Here is a 20,000-nt window from a genome sequence, read left to right on the forward strand (position 1 = left end):
CGAATAGAAATTATTCTACTAATAGGTATAAATTGTAACGTAAGCTAATGGTAACGTTTGGGGTATGATGTATAATGAAATTTAGATTTTTTAAAAACTTTATTAAAAAAAAAACAATAAGCTCCCGAGAGGGAAATATGAGTTGAATACTACATTAGTACTCGCGAGCTACGCAAAGTTTTCCAAATTCTTTTTTTTGGAAATAAAACCAAACCCATGATGTTATTTGTTTGTATGTTATCGTATTCACAAATTTATTAAATCATCAGAATCCATATTATGATTAGCGTAGTCAGTTCACCAAGCTAACTAGCCTAAATATATTATCCTTTATTCACTGTTAGCAACATTAGCATGTTCTGCTATAATTTGAAAGTGTTAGCATCTTGGCTAATTAGCGTACAGCTTGACGCTGTCTGATTTCCGATGTTAAAAAAAACGAAACTGTCCTATGATCAGAGCTGCTCCGGATTTCGCTCAGCTTTCCTTCGTTCTCGTATAAATATAAACGTGTGTGTTAGCAGGTGTGTTAGCCTGTGCAACATGACAAGAAAGAGCGGGATTTTTTAGCCAGGAATTCAGACTCGTTTGTTGGACAGACTGATGCAAGTTTAAAAGAAATCTGTGCTATTAATGCTAATTAGCAGCATTACACTGGATTCACTACGAAATATTTCAGTGTAAAATGTAACCTGGTGTGAAATTGAGGTGTATTTATAAATGTAGCTGTGTGTCTGACACTGGACTGATCGATCTGTGTGTGTGTGTGTGTGTGTGTGTGTGTGTGTGTGTGTGAGTGTGTGTGATCTATAGACGGTGCTAGTGTACACATGAACTGAATGTTTCCATTAGGCGTAGGCCGATATTTTAGCTGCAAGCTAACATTATGATCCTGGTGTTCAAATTCACCCAAAATAAAAAACCTGTCATTGGATCAGAAATTGAGATCAGATCTGACATCATCGTTAGCTTTTCCTTTAGCTTAGCTAAGATCAGCTAACACTCACGCTTGACCCGCTAGCTGCTGATCGAGTTCAGCGACTGTGCTCAGATCAGACGGTTTTATGGTCTATGCACAAACATTCATCACGGCAGCCGATCAGACTGATCTCAGATCAGATCAGACCCTAACAGTGTTGTACAGATAGACAGCGCTAACAGCTAATAAGTGTTTAACGTATGGCGAGGGCGAGTCCGGAGCCTCTTCCACATCGCCGTCTCTCTTTTCTCTACACAAATCCAGCATTTTCATTTTATAACATAAATCCTGAAGCTATTTTTTTGTATTACTGCAGTCGGATGTGTTGCGCTAAAGGCTAATGTTTGTAGCTCTAACGCAGAGCTCACTGGAGATTATTTTAACGTGCAAATTTTGTAGCTTTGGTATGTAAATCTGAAAATCATTAAACAGTTTTATGACGAAATAAAGGTGTTGTGCGATTCTTATTGTGGGAGAACCTGACTAGCTGGCTAAGATTACGACAAATGTAAACATAAAAAAAAAAAGTTAAGTTTCTGTTTGCTTTATTAAAATACATTTTTTTCCTTAAACTAAATATTAATATATATCAATTTTTTTTAATGAAACTGTCCAATAGCGCCCTCTGCTGTTTTTAACCGAGACGCCGTTGCGCATGCGCAGTACAAACATCGGAAGCTTATTGTGAGGTAGTCTACAGAGCATCGCGCCATTTTATTCCACAGCAGAGTGGTGGATAGTAGTTTTTTTATAGTGTGAATTCGTTTATTTTTAGTTTTTGAAAAGAAAAATGGGAAGAAAGAAGAAGAAGCAGCTGAAGCCGTGGTGTTGGTATCCTTCTAACGTTCTCTGCGATATAAAAACAAAGAAATTTGTGACATGTCTTCTTAGCTAGCTAGGCTGTATTCCAAACGGCGGCCCGTCATTCATGTAGTGCACTACATAGGGCGCGTTCACCGCGATTTCCAACGCTGTGTAGTGCGCCTAAGAAGGAAGCACCGGTTAATTTTGGGATACAGCTCAAGCTAATGCGGCTAAGTCGTTTAAAATCAGGCGTAGCTAGCATGTAGCCGTTCTCCGTGTAGTTATTTGAATGTGTTCATAGCGAAATAGTTTACATAACGGTGTTTAACAAACTGTGTCAGAAATAACAACCGTGTTAAAAGTTATTTAGGTGACGTCAGTTGGTTTGAGTTATATTTCTTAGCCAGAAGAAGACAAAACAATTAGCACGATGTCATGTGGTCGCATTTGCGTTGATATTTTGCGTTGATATTTTTATTTTAATTTCCCAAAATGTTTCCTGTGTAATCTCTTATCACGTGTCCAGTAGTTTATTCCAGTCAGATTTAATTGTATTTATAATAATTACCAGTTATGGGGTCTTCTGGTGGTCCCCATTGAGTCGACTCTTTGATTCAGACTCTAGTCTGCGAGTCGACTCGCAAGGTGAAGTAATATTTCGTGAAATTATTAATTACACTATTAAAAAAGGTTTACAAACAAAAGAATTACCAACTTTGTCCGGTTTAAAAAATAATTTGATTTGGGATGTAACCGTTTGTTATTCAAAAGAATCGGCTCTTATTGTTAACTCCAACTAAAGAATCGATTCATTCAAAAGAGCTGGAATTCCTGTAAGTATTGTTTGAAGGATTTTCCTGGACAGAAGCATCAGTGGATTTCCTGCTGTTTATTTTATTCTAAATGTACAATGCTTATGGAAGCTTTTTTACTCAGTAGTTGATTTTGTGATCGATTATGTACCTTAATTCGGTTACACAAAGGTACTGCAACAGAGACTTCGACGATGAGAAGATCCTTATTCAGCATCAGAAAGCCAAACATTTCAAATGTCACATATGTCACAAAAAGCTGTACACGGGACCCGGCCTGGCCATACACTGCATGCAGGTTTGAGACGCACATCTGAGCTCCACTCACAGGGTAAATAACATGTGAACCAAGCAGAGGAAAAACAATGAGAATTTTGTTCCAGGTGCACAAGGAGACGATAGACGGAGTTCCTAACGCAATACCTGGTCGAACTGACATCGAGCTGGAGATCTACGGCATGGAAGGCATTCCCGAGAAGGACATGCAGGAGCGGAGACGAGTTCTGGAGCAGAAATCTCAAGGTGGGGAATGAGAGTGGGATTTCCCCCAGAAGCATTTTATTAATCTAAAATTCAGATTTACCCTCAGTAAATTTCATAAGCTGTAACATGTTCTGTTTTATTAAATATAGATTTATATTTTTATATACATAGAATTGTCAAGTCCTTTTTCTGTCTCATTTTGGACTCCCTGCTTTCAGTTTCTTTCCTTATATGGAGTTTTGTGGCGGTTGCCATATGCAAATGAGCCGTGTTAGGACTTTATCAATGATCTGTGTGTGTGTGTTTGTGTTTTAAGCAGAAGGCCAGAAGAAGAAACAGAACCAGGATGACTCTGATGAGGACGATGATGAAGACGAAGCCGGTCCGGCACCGTTTCAGCCCCCGCCCGTTGCCCAGCCGCAGAACGCCTACATGCCCCCGGCTGGTTACTCGGGTTAGTCAGAGGGGCATTTTTTTTATATGAATATCAGACAAACTTTCTCTTTACAGGGTGATATTGGAGTACAGAGGCAGCCTGTGAAATATATTGTGTACAGATACAGATGTGCAGTGTTGCCATGGATACTCTTTGGGAGGAAGTTGCAGACTTTGCTGTGTTAACTCTCTCTCTCTCTCTCTCTCTCTCTCTCTGTGTGTGTGTGTGTGTGTGTGTGTGTGTGTGTGTGTGTGTGTGTGTGTGTGTGTGTGTGTGTGTAGGTATGCCTCATATGATGCCTGGTGTTCCTCCAATGATGCCTGGAATGCCTGCAGTGATGCCCGGGATGCCACCTGGGTACATTCCTCGTTTTGATATTTGTGGTGTTATACCAAACTAAACAGCAGGGGGCAGAATAACAGTCCCACTGGATCTAAAACTGAACTGAATTTAAACTAGTCATTAGTTTAAGACTGAGCAGTGTGTTTAACGTCGCTGTGTGTGTGTGGAACCATTTTCGTTTCCACTCCATCCTTCAGATGTGTGTAAGACTTTTTTTTTTTAATGTCACTGGAAAATCCAGTTTTGAATCTTTGTTTTTTAATGACCTTTTTTATTTATTTTTATTTAATGATTTAGTTCACATTTTACTGATTTCAACTGATTTTCACTTGTCACTCATTTCTGTAATTGTGAAAATTTATAACACTTTAAATTTGTTTCTCTTAACAGAATGATGCAGATGGCAGGAATGATGCCCCCGGGGCCTGGAGTGCCCCTCATGATGGCAGGAATGCCCCCTGGTCAGTTTATAATTCAGTACATGTCCAAGATTCCCGGCTTTGTCTAATAAATAACATGTAGGATTTATAATGCAGAAAATGGTGTGTGTGTGTGTGTGTGTGTGTGTGTGTGTGTGTGTGTGTGTGTGTGTATGTATATAAACAGTTTACAGCTGTATGTTTTTCTTCTTTTTATTTTTTTGAAACATGCAGTAATAAACGAGTGTTTTGCAGGAATGCCCCCTCACATACCCCGGCCTGGGATTCCCCCGATGGCTCAGGTACCTTCACTAACAGCACCAGGTGTTCCACCCCGCCCAGCCGCACCCGTCGCCCCGCCCACTGCCTCCAAACCCCTCTTCCCCAGTGCTGCTCAGGTAACGTGTGTGTGTGTGTGTGTGTGTGTGTGTGTGTGTGTGTGTGTAGATACATGTATATGCATGGAAAATAATTATTTAATTATTTAACACCCAGAAAAATTAAATCTGTAAAAGGTCATTTATTAATTTTATAAATAAAAATATATATTTAATTAGTTAAATGAAATTGTTTGTTCATATATATATATATATATATATATATATATAAAATGTAATATTTTATTAATAGAATTTCTGTATTTGTATTTAACGTATTATTTATTAATTCTTTAATATTTAATTAATCAATTAAATTATGGTTAAAATGTTAAAAATATTTACCATTTACACGGCTAAATTATTTTGCAATTAAGTTAATTATTATTATTATTAAAATAAAAATGAATAAATTATCGATTTATTTAAATAATAACATTTAAGAATTTAAATTAGAATATTTGATTGTAAAAGAATTAAACACTGAAGGAACAGAATTGTAGTCAGTAGAACTCGATATTAAACAATCATTATGATTATTGTGTTCACGAATGCTGCATCAAGATTGTTTGAAAGTTTTGGCACCCCCGTTGTGTGTCCCGCTGTTCCTCCAGGCCCAGCAGCCGGTTCTCACTACTGCTGATACTCCCAAAGCAACGTTCCCGGCCTACACCCAGCCTGCGACGTCTTCCTCTTCCACATCCTCCACTTCCTCCTCCTCCGGTCCTGCTAGTAGCACTGCGGCTAAACCCAACCCCCCTGCAGTGTCCGCTAAACCCGCAGTCGTCTCCAGCTCCAGTGCTACCAGTAAGTTGATGCATCCTGATGAGGATATCTCGCTGGTAAGTGCTCGGAGACGCCTCTCCTGATTTATCCCCTTTTTATTTGACAGTAAGTAATGAAAACCGGATTTCTCTCTTTACACCGGCTCGGGTTAATGCTACACCTCTAATCTTAGCTTCATCCCGAAAGCGTAGACATGAGATTGTTTGTTTGATTTTGAATAAGGATCTAAATGAGAGTATTTAGTGTGTGCAGTGTGTGATTGGTGTGTGTGTGTGTTTTGTGCTCGGTGCAGGAGGAAAGGCGAGCACAGCTGCCTAGGTATCAGAGGTTGATTCCTTCTCGTCCTGGGCCGCCTGTAGCTGCTGCGGCGCCCCCTTCTGGGGTAGTGGTGGGCTCCATACCTCCACAGCAACCTCTCATTAGACACCCCATGCACGGTGAGTCGCTCTTACATCACAGACCCACCTCACACCTGTACAGGTACATTACATAGCATTCCTGATGCCAATTAATATTCAGAATATATTGGTGAAGGTGCAGCTCAGTGATCCAAACGTTGTGAGTTTAAATCCCAGCGCCACCGGGTTTCCACCCTCAAATAATCAAAACAATTCATTCAATTTTAATGATTTAATATTTTTAATAAATATAATTGTAATATTTTTAATAATTATAATTTGGTTTTAAAACTTAATTGTTTTAAAGCTCAATATCATTGCAATCATTTCATTATTTTATTTCAACCTGTTTGTTTGTGTGAAGATTTGTAATCAAAATAACATCTTTTAACGAGATTAAATAAAACCTTTGAAATCTGCAGCGTGATAATAATTACTATACAATTTCATTATAATTATTTGTAAATATACCAGCAAATATATATAATTTTTATAATATTTAAATATTATTCTTATTGTTCTGATTTGCATTAAATTGTTTTTTATTCATATTGAAATGTTTTACATGAATATTTATTATTTATTATATTAAGTTTATATCTATATTTTTCAAATACATATGTAAAAATGTTAAAGTGTATATGAATATTAAGTGTGTGTGTGTGTGTGTGTGTGTGTGTGTGTGTGTGTGTGTGTGTGTGTGTGTGTAGGTCAGTACGGCGCGCCCCCTCAGGGAATGCCGGGGTATATGCCAGCATACGGTCAGGTGCAGGTGCCTCAGTTCCAGGGCATGAACCGGTTCTGACCCGTCCGCTCGGTGTGCCTCGTTTTCTGCTGTTTATTTAGACGATTCAAAGAAACATGCAGACGAGAGACTCGTGACAACACGCAGGACACGCACTCTCTCTCACACACACACACACACACACACACACACACACAACTGATTGTGGTTGTTTTTTTTTCTCCCTCGTTGTGTACAAACCTGTTAGAGTCCTAATCAGATGTTTATCAGTTCACTGTGTGTGTTGATCAGCGTGCAGCTTTTACAGCAGCAGCACGTGTGTGTGTGTGTGTGTGTGTGTGTGTGTGTTTGTGTTGTGAGTGTAGACATGTGCTGATAATCAGCTCACATATTATATCTTCTATATCTTTACACACACCACATTCTCGTACACACACACACACACACACTAGTGCTTTCTTTTTCTATTAATTAAAATTAAACTTTTTTTTTATTTTTTATTATTGTTTAACATTCCAATCTGATTTTTTTTCCCCAGCATATGTCTAGTGTGTGTGTGTGTGTGTGTGTGTGTGTGAACAGTTTATAGCTGTATGTTCGGTTCTTTTTTATTTTTTTGAAACGTGGAGTAATAAACTTCTATTTCTCTCCTGGATTTGTGTGTGTGTGTTTAAGGCAGAATTATTACCACTTTTTTTTTTCTTTGTTTTGATTTTAAATATAAATATTTTATTAAATTTGTCATTTCAGTAATTGGGAAATGGAGAGTTTTTTTTCTCTAAAGCTGTAATAATGACTCATTAGTTTGTGTATTGATCATATTTGTTTAATTTTTCAGTGGGGGGGTTTAAGAACAAATATATTACCGTATTTTCCGGACTATAAGCAGCTACTTTTTCCCCACGCTTTGAACTCCGCGGCTTAAACAACGAAGCTGCTAATTTATGGATTTTTCCGGGGTTTTTCCCGGTTTCACAAACTTCAAAACAAAAAACTGAACCCATAACATTAGACCAATGAAATTTCCGAACGGGTTTAAGGTGAACCAATGAAACTCTTTATATTAAATCAGACGCGCTCCCACTGAATCGGCCGCAGACACTGTCTTTCATTAAAGCCTGTATAAAGTTCATTAGTTTCAGTGTAGACACCTGCGGCTTATTTATGTTCAAAATAAAAATCTTTGTGAAATTCAGTGGGTGTGGCTTATATATGAGTGTGTTTAATAGTCTGGAAATTACTGTAAGATTAATATTTTAGATGCTTATTTTAAATATGTTCTCAGTTTAAAGTGGTTTTAAAAACTATAATTTTTAAAACTTTTCTTCCTTCGATTAGTCACATTAGTTTTCTGAATCGGATGTTGGATATAAATAAATATTTAGTAGACGTGTGAAAACTGAGTGGTTTGTGGTGTTTATTAAACACGTGCATGTTCCTTTTGTTTCTCCAAAAAAACTCGATAATGTAAACAAATGAAGATTTCATTTGACTAAACAAATGTATAAATGTCCAGATGTTCCACTTTATTTTCATTAAAAAAATATAAAATAAATTGAAATCCTCCATTAGCCTGAAGAGCAGCTTCACACTCAGCATCAGGACACTTCGTTTCTCCAGACGTTCAGATGAAATTTTGCTGTCTTTCTTGTAAAACTCCTCAGAGATGTTCTTCACTAGGTGGAGTTTTCTTCTTCATCTCAGAGTAGTTCAGTAGGATTGAGGTGTGGTGACTGGGCAGGTGGTTTCATGATAGATATCACTCCAGACGTCTGTCTGCTCTCTAAATAACATGTACAGTGTTAACTCAGAGTCTGATGTGAGCTTCAGATCATCTCGTTGTACGGTGAAGTCGCTTCCGATGAGCCACAGTCCAGACGGAACTACATGCTGATGAAGTGTGGAATAGAGACATGTTGTTCTCTTTCACTTTCTAGAACCTTCACTGTTCCAAATCAACCTCAACCCATTAAACTTCTACTTCCATGTGTGAGTGTGGGGGTGAGGGAATCTGATCACATCTTCATCTGGTGTGGGTTTGATTTTTTACAGGATCTTTCACAGGTTCTGTATTTATTGAGTAAATTGTTTAATTGTAAGGATTCATGAAATAAAGTGAATAAAAGAAGCAGGAAAATAAATCAAAGGAACGATTTAATGAACGTTTTATTTATTTTGTGACTGTGGGGAACAAGTGGATGCTCATGAAGCGGAATTGATCTTTTTTTTTTACCAATAAAAGACAAGCAGCTTTTCATAAGTCACAAAGAGAATGAATTATTTGATTAAATTCTGGAACATTTCTTTCCATTCTGCAGTTTTTTTGCGTGACTTCAGTCTTCAACTGTCATTTCTCTGTTAAAAAAAAGCCAACGTTTTGTTATGAACTTCTCCTTTTCTCTTTATTTCTTGAGGAAAATTTGTTTTCACTTTTTTCTTCTTTTTTTTGAGACAGGAAACAAAAAAATCATCTGACAGGTAAAAACCTTTCTATTTTTATCCCTGGGACAAACTATCAGGGGGGAAAATGTGTGTGTGTGTGTGTGTGTGTGTGTGTGTGTGTGTGTGTGTGTGTGTGTGTGATAAGCTTCAGGAACCATGAACTCACACATTCACTTAATTGTATTTTTTTTGTTTTTATTTTTATGTATTTTATTTATTGCTTTTATTTGTTTTAAACACCAGCACATGATTTTTAACAATTTTCTTTTTAATTTCTAAAAAAAAAAAAAGCATTTTTTTTTTTGCCGCAGCAGGATTTCCTGTTCCTGCCCCTAACACACACACACACACACACACATCTTACAACCCCTTTCTGCAGACAGTCGTTTTCTAGTCCCTCGGGTGAGAAAGTCAGAGAGGAGATGATGGTGATGGTGGTGATGATGATGATGATGATGGAGAAGTATCTGCTGAAGTGTTGGAGAGTTTCTGTCTGCATTCTCGCCTTCTGTTTATCCTCAGGTAACTTTATACATTCATTATATATTTATAAAGAAAGAGAATATTATAGTATAATACACACATTGCTGTTCTGTGTGCGTGTGTCGCGTGCGTGCGTGCGTGTGTGTGTGTGTGTGTGTGTGTGTGTGTGTGTGATCTACACATGATGCGTGTCAAAAAGCCGTTATGCAGCAGTACTTGGTGTTTTCCCACGAACACTCGAGTGATTCCGCGTGTCGGAGTCTCAGTGTGTGTTTATTACAGGAGAGCACACACACACACACACACACACACACACACACACACACACACAAGTTATTAACGCATTATGTGTAACAAAGTCACTCAGAATCGTAATAAGTGTTACGACTCATTATTATATTTATTGCAGTGTTCAGAAAAAAACTTGTTTTTGTTTATTTATTGTTTTTGTTTATTTATTGTTTTTGTCTGATTTATGATCTCAGATTATTAGAAAGAAAAAAAATAAGTAAAGAAACGCATTTAAATTGTTATAATAATAATAATAATAATTATTATTATTATATTATTACTATTATTAGTATAATTTTGGTTTATTTATTGATTTATTATCAGGTGGGTTTGAAGGCCCCCTGTTCCTCCTGAAGTTCCTCCTCAGTGCACTGAGTTTCTGCAGTTCTGTGAATTCAGGATTAAATAAAGAATCCTGTCTAAATATGTGTGTGTGTGTGTGTGTGTGTGTGTGTGTGTGTGTGTGTGTGTTATAATAGTGTAGTGTATATAAACAGAATGAGATGAAACACTGGTGAAGATCAGGGTGTTTATTACACAGATTAGGATTTACTGATCACCTCTCTCTCTGTCCATATCTCCTTCTTCTCTGTTCTTTTCTCCAGGAGGTTTGGATGAATGAAAGGGGTTCAGAATGGTGTGATGATCAGGGGTGCACATACTTTTGAGTATATCAATGTTAATATGTCAAAATGAAATGAGATTAGAACAGAATGTGGGCGGGGCTTAAGGAAAGACCTTGAGACTGTAAGGTTCTGCAAGAACCCTGTAGCTCCAGAGCGAACTCCTCCTGATGATCTGTGTTCTTCTCTCCAGCTCTGGGTGATGTGCAGTATCTCTACTCACATCGCAACTCCTCCATCGAGTTCTCCTGCATTCCTTATGAAGACTCCAGCATGCCATTCTCTTTCTCTCTCTCTCGGGAATGGATCAGAAAAGAACAAGTGCTTTATCACAACTTCGACACGTTGAAACCCAGTGTTAAAGACGCCACGTTTCAGGGTCGGATCTCAGACCGAACCAGTGAGAAACGTCACGTGAACGTGAGCATCGAGCAGCTGCGGGGCTCCGACACCGACCTGTACGTCTGCACGTTCCACTACGAGACGTCCAGCGGCTTCGAGAACCGCTCAGGGAGGAACAAGATTGTCCTGTACGTCGAGGATTACCGTAAGTTCAATGTTCTCACAACACACACACACACACACACACACACACACACACACACACTGGATCTGAGTTCAAGGTTGCTTGCTTAGTTTGCCCATGCTACTTCATTCGCTCAAATCCACTGACCATGGAGTTTATAGAAACATACCTCAAACCAGCTCCTTCTACATTCTGAATATTTTGATGCCCCGCCCCTTTAATCATCACTCCAGACGCCCCAAGTTCGTTTGCAAGTGTGTGTGAAAACAAGCACAATTTCTGCAGAAAAGTACAACAGGGCTGTAAACCACGAACTTGCTAAAAAGAAACCGCTGCGATGTGTCCAGTGTGTGTGTGTGTGTGTGTGTGTGTGTGTGTGTGAGAGAACTTTGACTCCATCACAGGGTTTTAATTCTGCAGGACAGTAAAAAAAAAGATCACTCTGCATTTTCAGCTTCACTCTGTTACTGGTTCCTTCCAAAACCGTTACACTCTACTGCCGGTACACACACACACACACACACACACACACACACACACACACACACACACACATGTAAGTAAAAAGCATCCATAGTCCTGTATGATGTTGTGATGCAGTGTCCTAATCACAATATTTTGTGTGTGTGTGTGTGTGTGTGTGTGTGTAGATATAGAAGTGTGTAGCTGCAGCAGTTACAAACCGTTAATCTTCTCATTGTCTGCGGCAGCAGGACTGCTCATCTTCATCATCCTCATCCTCTCTGCAGTGCACTGTGTGAGTAGTGTGTGTGTGTGTGTGTGTGTGTGTCACCTATTTTCTAATCGTTTATTTTCCACTGTTAGATCTGTATCACTGACGTGTAAATCTCACCCAGGAAACTCTGTGTGTGTGTGTGTGTGTGTGTGTATCCGTTGTGGTTTGAGGAGGCCGTTGATTTATTTACACCTTCTAAGAGACTGTGTGAACCACTCCCTAATAGCCTTACTTCCTCTCTCTCTCTCTCTCTCTCTCTCTCTCTCTCTCTGCCTCCATTCTTCTCTCTCTTCATTACTCTCCTTATACCTGTCTGTCTCTCTGGTTCCCCCCCCCAGCTGAAGCAGGGTAGTGGAGGACAGGTGAAGTCTCAGCCCCCGGTTGCGATCTACGAGGAGATGAACGGTGTGAGACAGAAGAGGAATTCTCATGTGCAGGATGAAGACTCGTCTCTTTACGTTCGACCGAGGAAAGAGAATCCATACATTAACTGAGGTGCGACCTCTGACCTTCTTTCATCCTCTCATCCTCCTCCTGCTCTTCGTCACGGTGATGTTTCACGTCTGATCCCTCAGAGAGACACTTCGAGTTCCAGCGAGAATCTCTAGAATTATCTTTCACCAGGACAGTAAATTATTCTTTTATTACTGTTATTATTATTCATAAAATTAACAATTTAACAGATAATATTGTTTTTATACTGCAGCTTACAGCAAAATAATTATTACTAAAAAATAAACCCTATTAAAAAAAGATAATAAAAGCATTAATCATGCAAAAACCTTTTATTCCTTTTTATTTTTTTATTTTTAATTTTTTTTATTTGTATTTTACATTATTTAGTATAATTTTTTTGTTTTACATTTTGAATATTTTTCTTTATAAGTTTTCATTATTCCCAGTTTTAATATTAAATGTTTTATATATAAAAAATAGTTTTAAAGTGAGTTTTGTCAGAATTTTGCTTTTCTGCTGTGAAGAAAGAGTTCAGACTCGAAAACAAATTTCAGGGGTGATGAAATAAACAGGACACATGCGGAAAGTCACACCCATGTGAGTGAACCACGAGTGTGTGTGTGTGTGTGTGTGTGTGTGTGTGTGTGTGTGTGTGTGTGTGTGTCTTTGTTTCAGATCTGGGGTTTGCACTTTATTTCACCTGTTTCTTTCAATTCATTCAGTTAAACAAACTGCTTTTATTACTTTTTTACTAAGTTTTATATTTTATTAAGGTTTAGATTTGAGTTTAGATTTGAGTTTAGATTTGAGTTTAGATTTGAGTTTAGATTTGTGACGTGTCTCGGCAGGAATTGTGGTGAGAATTTGAGTTTGTGATTATTCTGTAAAATTACAGAAAAAAATACATTTTATTACAAACTGCTTTAATATTTATTGTATTTTTTTATTGTTGTTTAATTTTTAAACTGTAAAGTTTTTGTGCTGATTTAATAAAACTAAATTCATTCATGAAAATGAAATGTGTTTCTTCAGCAGAAGGAATTAATTAATGTATGTTTTATTTTGTATTTATTTATTTGTTAAAAACAAAAACTTATGCATTCAGAGGATAAAACGCTTTAATCCTCATCACCTTCACAACTTTATCTCAAAGAGTAACTCAGTCGTGTGTGTGTGTGTGTATGTGTGTATCACCGGGGTTTATTTAGCACTCGGTGCACACTGAAGCCCAGTAGAGCGAGTAACGCTGCACCACAACCGACCTTCAACAACAACAACGGTCCACAAACATCCACCTGAGGAACAACCCTGTGAGAGAGAGAGAGAGAGGGGGAGATCAGATAATGACAGTTAAAGGTTGAGGGAGGTTGTGTGTGTGTGTGTGCGTGTGCGTGTGCGTGTGTGTGTGTGATTAATTAGTTCTCGTGTAAAGTGCAATTTTTCCTCCTTCACTGAACACAGATCTTCATTACAGCACCACACATCCTCAAACATCTTCAGCTCTCACACACACTCAAATCAACTCGTACACATTCAAATCAACCACAATCCTCCATTTTATGAAGCAGGAGAAGATTCTGTTGCATCACAGTCAGAGTTTCTCTCACTGCTATACAGCTTCGAGTAAAGGCTGAGATCCCCTGATTCTGTTCACACAGCATGCATCAATCTACTCTGTCCATTCTTTTGTTCTAAACTGAAGAAGAACTTCAGGAGAATTCATCTTAGTGACGCTTTAAAAGCGTAAGCAGACCAGCGCCCCCTGTAGTGTCCAACAGGTCGTTCATTTTGGCCTTTTTATTTTTGAGGGCTTCAGTATGCCCTCGATTTCCTGTGGCCTCCAAAAGCTGGAGTTCCACCATAGCTATCTCCAGAGCTAGATTCAAAATGATTTGTTCTTCAGTGAAATCGCACCACTGCTGTAGGAGTTAAAAGCTCCTTCTCCAGTTTAAAACAATTACATAAAAAAAATTTAATTAGCATCTTCTAAAAGTGCGGCGTTAAAACACCAGCAGCTGCTCTTAGGTTTTATATTCTTTTGCCTGATGGTGCACTGGACCATGCAGTGGTCTGAGATGCCTACAGGAAAAATAAAACATTCTGTAAAATAAGTCAGTTGATGCTTAAAACAATAAAGTGATCTAATCTGTCCAGGGAGAGCGTGTTGTCTGTACTGTGGGCTCACGTCTACTGTCTCTGTTTCTTATTTAGATTTCTCCATATGTCACAGAGATTGTGGGTTCTCCACCAACTCCCACAGATGCTTACGAGAAGCTGCATGAGGTTCTGCATGATTTCTGTCTGTATTTTTTGCTGTACAATTAAAATCCCCTCCCAAAATAAAAACTCTGCAGTGCTGCAGATTAAAATCAGATTATTATATAGAATATTTCCTGCTCAGTGAAGGAACCCTCTAATCTAAAATTCTTTACATCGTAAAACAAATTGTTTACGGTCTGGGAAAAAATCTTCAACTGATATATTTTTTTTGCTACTTGGTGGTTCTTAAAAAATCTTTGATGTCATCAGCAGTAACATTTAGTGCTTCCTCCTGAGATTCCTGATTAAAAACGGAATCGGACATCACTGTCTGATTCAGCTTCATCTGCCTGTAACTCGTTACAGGCTTGTTTTTTCCCCTGTCCTCTAGCTCGCTTCTTCCTCTTTGTTCATCTCCACGTCTCCCCCGTCCCCCTGCACTGGTGTAGTGTCTGGTGTCTCCTGGTGACAGCTCTGCACCCCTGTGCCTGCCTCTGCCAGCGCAGGCAGCTCCAGCACTGCTCCAGAGTCCACTGGGACTTTGTCAGTTTCACTCGGCTTCTCCCGGTCCGGTTCGGCCGAGTAGGGCTTCTTTGGGGTGGGTCTGCCACTAGTGGACCTCTGATCTACAGCGTGAGCTTGGGTCTCACACTCCCTAGGCCCTGGTGTAGCAGCAGTTACAGGGATTTCAGCAGCAGGCTGAGATGAAGCCACAGGGGGAACGACTCCAGCAGGTTCAGCTGCTTCCTGCCCCAGTCGCTTGGAGACCCTCTGTCTTTCAGGACAGGCGCGAACAAGATGCCCAAACTGACCACATTTAATACTTCTGAATCCGTGGAAACTAAATAGTTGTAGCTGAAGTTCATCAAGACCTTCATTCAGAAAAAATTATTCTCCTGAAAGACACCAAGTGGGGACTTACAGCCGAGGGGGGTTTTCTTCACGGGGGAGACGAGTCGCCCGTACAGAGACAGTTCTTTACTATTACCTCATCTCTGATAAAAGGAGGGAAATTCAACAACATGATTATTCAGCAGAACTGAGGGGAGAAACCAGGACACACTCATTATAACAACAATTCATTTCTGGATCAGTTTAGTCACTTTATCAAGATTATCTTTATCAATGTTCTGATGTCCCACCACATTTCCAATCGCTAACACACTCCTCCACACACACACACACACACACACACACACACACACGCGCACGGTAGATTGTTCTGAGATGTTTTACGGAAAATAATTGCAGAAATTGCAACGTGGCAATCATGCTCTACACCTGCATGTGCAGAGAGAGAGAGAGAGAGAGAGAGAGAGAGAGAGAGAGAGAGAGAGAGAGAGAGAGAGAGAGAGAGAGAGAGAGAGAGAGAGAGATAACCAGATGGAAAGAGAAATAGACAGGGAGAGAGAAAAAAGAGATAAACTGAGAGATTAAGATGGAAAAGAAAGCAGCAGAGGGAGAAAAAGAGAGGGGGAGAGGGGACAAAAAGAAAGCGAGAAAAGGGAAAAGAGAGAGAAGGAAACAATTAACTCTGTAATAATATTATACAATTATTGCCTCACAACACAGACATACACACACACACACACACACACACGGACAGCAGGAAGCTGTGTAAAACCCAGATGTGTGAAATCAGTGATGAAACGTGAAAGAGGAAAGAGGAAGAGAAACACACACACACACACACACACACACACACACACACACACAGTAAAAGGTGTCACACGTGACAGTAATTACATTTAGAATTTGATCAAAATAAATAAAGAGAACAGAAGATGTTCCACTTCAGACGAGAAAAATCACTTTCAGTCTCTTACCTTTACACACACACACACACACACACACACACACACACAAATATACTCAACACACTTTATACACACACATTGTATATACAACATACTTTACACCATAATACACACACACACACACACACACGCACACACACACACACACTATACTCAACACACTTTATACACACATTGTATATACAACACATACTTTACACCCACAATACACACACACACACACACACACACATACACACACACTATACTCAACACACTTTATACACACATTGTATAATATACAACACATACTTTACACCCACAATACACACACACACACACACACACACACACACACACACACACACACACTTTATACACACACTATACATACACACACACTTTAGGCTGTAATCCAGTGGTACTGCTCGTATTCACTGGTCTGGAAGTGAAGAACAAACCCTTTCTCGGGCTGAGACACGCTCGCTAGCTTCAGGGTTGGACGACCTCCTCACCAGTGTTGGGGGTCACGCGTTACAAGTAACGTGCGTTACGTAATAATATGACTTTTCTGGAGTAACGAGTAAAGTAGCGCGTTACTTTATAAATGTACACATTAATATCTGAGTTACTTTTTAAAAAGTAATGTGAGTTACTTTTCAGTTAAATTATGTTGCATAAAAAAATTTATACTGAATTAAAATGAACGTAGTGACGTAGAATCGCGCACTCATACGTGCGAGCCGCGGGAACAGAAGCTGGTCAGAAGCGGAGATGACAGGCAGAGCATTACATCACTGTGATGGAAGTGTTCTTATTATAGTGAAATAGTGGAGGAAAAGGAGAAAGGAATAATGGTTAAGTGTAGATTATGTGTTGGTGAAAAACTCCTGTTAACTGCAAAAAAAAAACATCTGCATGCAAAGCACAGCACTACAGATGTGTGTGTGTGTGTGTGTGTGTGTGTGTGTGTGTGTGTGTAATGTTGAATATATGGAAATGGAGACAGAAATATAGAAAACGTTTTATTTATATTTACGGAATTGCACGATGTTTTATGAGATGACAGTGAAAGGTTCTTCCTCCACATCACTGGTGTGCAGCCCACACCCTCAACCTCATATACACGACCGATAGTTACATTCCTGATGGCAGATTGAAAAGCAGAGGTGGCAAAAGTACACACATCCTTTACTTAAGTAGAAGTACAGATCCTCATGTTTTAAAATACTCGGGTAAAAGTTGAAGTACTGATTATACTTTTTTACTCAAGTGAAAGTAAAGAAGTTTTGGCTCAGACATGTACTGAAGTAAAAAGTAGTTATTACTGCTACCTGTTTTAGCTGTTAACTGAACCTCACATCATAGATAGATAGATAGATAGATAGATAGATAGATAGATAGATAGATAGATAGATGGATGGATGGATGTAATAGCCTAGTGGGTTAATGTCAGGGTCCCCACGAGGATGAGTTTGAGAGTTTGATTCCTGCTCGAGCTGGTGGTTGCTGTGTTGGTAAATAAAACTTCTGGACCTTGTCCCCTCTGAAAACATTTTAATTCTGTGTTGGATTAATTTCTTGATTTCCTGGTCTTTAATGAAAGATAACCCCACCAAAAAAAGCACTTCTGTGGTCGCTCAGTGGTTTAAGGCTTGTGCCTCATCTAAACATGCTTCCCAGTCTGATCTCTTCCATGGTTCAGTGAGTTAAGGCTGGTGACTCGCTGATGGTGAGGATCAGGGTTTGAATCCTGCTAGTTGCGATGTCGGTTATGTTCCTGCTTCCTAAATCTTTCTTTAGCTTTATATTCTCGTGTTGATGGTTTAAAGGTAGATAGACCTGCTCTAAACAAACTTCCTGGCCTGTCTTCTCTGATGGTCCAGTGGGTTAAATCAGGTGTTGTGCTTTTGGTGGGGTTCAGGGTTCGAATCCTGCTATTTACAATGTGGGTTTAACTTGTGCTACTTACATCTGTATTCGCTTCCTACATCTTTCTTTAGCGTTAAATTCTTGTGTTGATGGTTTGAAAAGAAAGATAGACCTGCTCTAATCAAGCTTCCCATCCTGTTTTTTCCTGATGGTTTAGTGGGTTAAGGCTGGTACTTTGCTAATGTTGGTGCTCAGGGTTCAAACCTGGCTTTCTGTCTGCTAGTCATGAGGTAGGTTAAATTCCTGATTCCTACATCTTCATATTCTTGTTTTGATGGGTTAAAAAGAAAGATAGACCTGCTCTAAACAAGCTTCTCAGTGTGTCCTTCCTGATGGTTCAGTGGGTTAAGACTGGTATTTTGCTGTTGGTGGGGTTCAGGGTTTGAATCCTGCTTTCTGTGTTTCTTTCTGGTCTGAATTTCTTGATTTGAAGCACGAAACGAAGGATAAACCCCCCAAAAAAAGAAGGTGAGTTGTGGGACTTGATGGCTTTGTGGTAAAAGCCATGCTGCTGAGCTCAGAGGTTGCTGGTTCAAATCTGGCTTGTCTCCACATTGGGTAAGTTGTGTGGAAATGAGTGTGTGGTGAACAGTGGAGTGGGTGACTATGAAGGCCTGCTGGGTTACAGCCTCAGGAAAAATAAAAAAAATTAATAATAAATAAACTGATGCTGAGAGTTTTGCATTTAGGGGAGGAGAAAAGGTTATTAAATAAATTTTATGCCTGGAGCCTATGTCGAAACTTTTTTGGATGTTTTTGCTTCATAACCCCCTGTTTTCAGCTTCTCAGACGCCAGGGGGGCAGACGCCTGATTATTGCCCCCCTGGTTCAGGATATGCCCTCTGAAACCGTCCACATCCGACCTTCCACGCAGCCATTTCTGACACCTTCATCACTATGGTCACCGGAACCTTCTGCACTCTTAACTTTGAGTCCTGGCCGGGGTTTGAACCAGCAACCTCTCAACCCAGAGGTAAAGCTCTTCCAATTGAGCCACAGGATCTCCTGCAAGAACCTGATTTTTAGGACCTTTTTAGGTTCTTTTATAAAACTTTTTAAACAATTTAAAGGAAATCTAAGGGGTAGGAATTGAACCGGGTGAGTCAGATAGCAGAGGCCGCATCACTAAACCACTACACTATCAGAGGGGTGACAAACAAGGCTTTGCTTATTGGACTCTTGGCTTTTCTATAGTTAAGAGACCACTGTTTTCTCTTAGATCATGATGGTAGAGGGTCAAAACTTCTCCTTCCTGTTCATTGTGGGGAAAAACCCACAAAACGCCCCCCAGAGGGTAAATTGTGTAAAACATGGCGGATTTGGTGTTTAATTTGAGACTTGGCGCAGAAATAAAACAAAAGTTTACTGATTAAAAATATTTTTATCTGGAGTTTATTTATTTATTTTATATCTAAGTAAAGAAAGAAAAAAAATTCGTGCCCTTTAAAATAATTTTAATTTTAGAGTTTATGGTGTAAATGTAGGTCAGAGCGTCTGATAGTGTTTAGTCCAGTAGAGAAGAATTACTGACCTCTGACCTCCAGACACTGTACACAACACACACACTTTATACAGACACATACACACATACTTTACACACATACTTTACACACACACACACACACACACACACACACACACACACACAAAACACACTTAATACACACACACGCACACACACACACACACACGCACAAACTTAATTCACAAACATTTTTATACAACACACTATACACAACACACACTTTATACACACACACACACACACACACACAAAAACAATACATGCACAAACTTAATTCACAAAGATTTTTATACAACACACTATACACAACACACACACTTTATACACACACACACACACACACACACAAA

At 39.2% G+C, this 20,000-nt stretch overlaps 4 protein-coding genes across 8 annotated transcripts in view; 3 read left to right on the forward strand and 1 right to left on the reverse strand.

Annotated features, from left to right (window-relative positions):
* rhbdl3 (rhomboid, veinlet-like 3 (Drosophila)) overlaps positions 1 to 825 on the forward strand; it is a 20,459-nt gene extending 19,634 nt beyond the window's left edge. For all 3 annotated transcript variants that reach the window (XM_046844194.1, XM_046844265.1, XM_046844337.1), the window contains one exon: positions 1 to 825. This exon is cut by the window's left edge and continues 1,328 nt beyond it. The gene's annotated coding sequence lies outside the window, so the exon portion shown is untranslated.
* An 830-nt stretch (positions 826 to 1,655) lies between these two features.
* On the forward strand, positions 1,656 to 7,236 carry znf207b (zinc finger protein 207, b). Of its 2 annotated transcripts, none has more exons than XR_006925019.1 (10): positions 1,656 to 1,810; positions 2,767 to 2,893; positions 2,979 to 3,117; positions 3,398 to 3,532; positions 3,796 to 3,871; positions 4,247 to 4,317; positions 4,531 to 4,673; positions 5,267 to 5,459; positions 5,731 to 5,875; positions 6,547 to 7,236. XR_006925019.1 is itself a non-coding variant. In XM_046844460.1 (10 exons), the coding sequence occupies exons 1-10, from the start codon at positions 1,770 to 1,772 to the stop codon at positions 6,639 to 6,641; spliced, it is 1,200 nt and encodes a 399-aa protein (XP_046700416.1). In that variant the 5' UTR covers positions 1,656 to 1,769; the 3' UTR covers positions 6,642 to 7,236. The 2 variants fall into 2 exon arrangements, 1 of the variants encoding a protein (XP_046700416.1); XM_046844460.1 differs by having other exon boundaries at positions 5,267 to 5,494.
* Positions 7,237 to 9,373: 2,137 nt separating this feature from the next.
* cd7al (cd7 antigen-like) lies at positions 9,374 to 12,434 on the forward strand. Its single transcript, XM_046844544.1, has 4 exons — positions 9,374 to 9,545; positions 10,614 to 10,967; positions 11,597 to 11,703; positions 12,021 to 12,434. The coding sequence occupies exons 1-4, from the start codon at positions 9,446 to 9,448 to the stop codon at positions 12,174 to 12,176; spliced, it is 717 nt and encodes a 238-aa protein (XP_046700500.1). The 5' UTR covers positions 9,374 to 9,445; the 3' UTR covers positions 12,177 to 12,434.
* Positions 12,435 to 12,529: 95 nt separating this feature from the next.
* Positions 12,530 to 20,000, reverse strand: part of LOC124381953 (mitochondrial Rho GTPase 1-A-like) — a 23,158-nt gene continuing 15,687 nt past the window's right edge. For both annotated transcript variants that reach the window (XM_046844069.1, XM_046843988.1), the window contains exon 20: positions 12,530 to 13,446. In XM_046844069.1, the coding sequence (XP_046700025.1) occupies positions 13,329 to 13,446 (118 nt within the window). In that variant the 3' untranslated portion in view covers positions 12,530 to 13,328. The remainder of the gene's footprint in view (positions 13,447 to 20,000) is intronic.

The sequence above is a fragment of the Silurus meridionalis genome, chromosome 1 (assembly GCF_014805685.1).
Source record: "Silurus meridionalis isolate SWU-2019-XX chromosome 1, ASM1480568v1, whole genome shotgun sequence".
NCBI lineage: Eukaryota > Metazoa > Chordata > Actinopteri > Siluriformes > Siluridae > Silurus > Silurus meridionalis.

Bases quoted from the DNA above. Each gene is read 5' to 3' on its own strand.
- znf207b (XM_046844460.1), top strand. From the start codon at position 1,770: ATGGGAAGAAAGAAGAAGAAGCAGCTGAAGCCGTGGTGTTG. The intron at 1,811-2,766 runs GTATCCTTCTAA...GGTTACACAAAG, and splicing joins CAGCTGAAGCCGTGGTGTTG to GTACTGCAACAGAGACTTCG. The intron at 2,894-2,978 runs GTTTGAGACGCA...ATTTTGTTCCAG, and splicing joins TGGCCATACACTGCATGCAG to GTGCACAAGGAGACGATAGA.
- cd7al (XM_046844544.1), top strand. From the start codon at position 9,446: ATGATGGTGATGGTGGTGATGATGATGATGATGATGGAGAAGTATCTG. The intron at 9,546-10,613 runs GTAACTTTATAC...TCTTCTCTCCAG, and splicing joins CGCCTTCTGTTTATCCTCAG to CTCTGGGTGATGTGCAGTAT. The intron at 10,968-11,596 runs GTAAGTTCAATG...GTGTGTGTGTAG, and splicing joins CCTGTACGTCGAGGATTACC to ATATAGAAGTGTGTAGCTGC.